Genomic DNA, 311 nt, shown 5'->3' on the forward strand with positions numbered 1-311 from the left:
TGGCTCTGATAGAAGAACTATAGTATGGGATTTACAAGAAATAGGTGCCGAACAAACTCAAGACGAAATAGAAGATGGCTCTCCAGAAGTATTGATGATACATGCAGGACATAAAACTTCCATAAATGATATAGCCGTGAATCCAAACATTAATTGGCTCGTAGCGAGCGCTGAAGAGGACAATATCGTACAGATATGGAAATGTTCAAGCAACATTCCACGTATTGGTGGCGAACCAGAGGTAGATTTGAGCATTCTTGACTGAGACATTAATGTACATATTTTTATATAAGCATTTGATTAAAAATATT

The 311-nt window shown here is 36.7% G+C and overlaps 1 protein-coding gene across 1 annotated transcript; it reads left to right on the forward strand.

The window, feature by feature from the left end:
• Positions 1 to 265, forward strand: OGAPHI_005892 (uncharacterized protein; the record flags this gene model as incomplete). The annotated part of the gene is made up of 1 exon (XM_046207122.1): positions 1 to 265. A coding segment is annotated over one exon (265 nt), but the record flags the coding sequence as incomplete, so codon positions are not given.
• Positions 266 to 311: the final 46 nt, after the last annotated feature.

This window comes from Ogataea philodendri, assembly GCF_020536065.1.
Source record: "Ogataea philodendri strain CBS6075 chromosome Unknown scaffold327, whole genome shotgun sequence".
Lineage (NCBI taxonomy): Eukaryota > Fungi > Ascomycota > Pichiomycetes > Pichiales > Pichiaceae > Ogataea > Ogataea philodendri.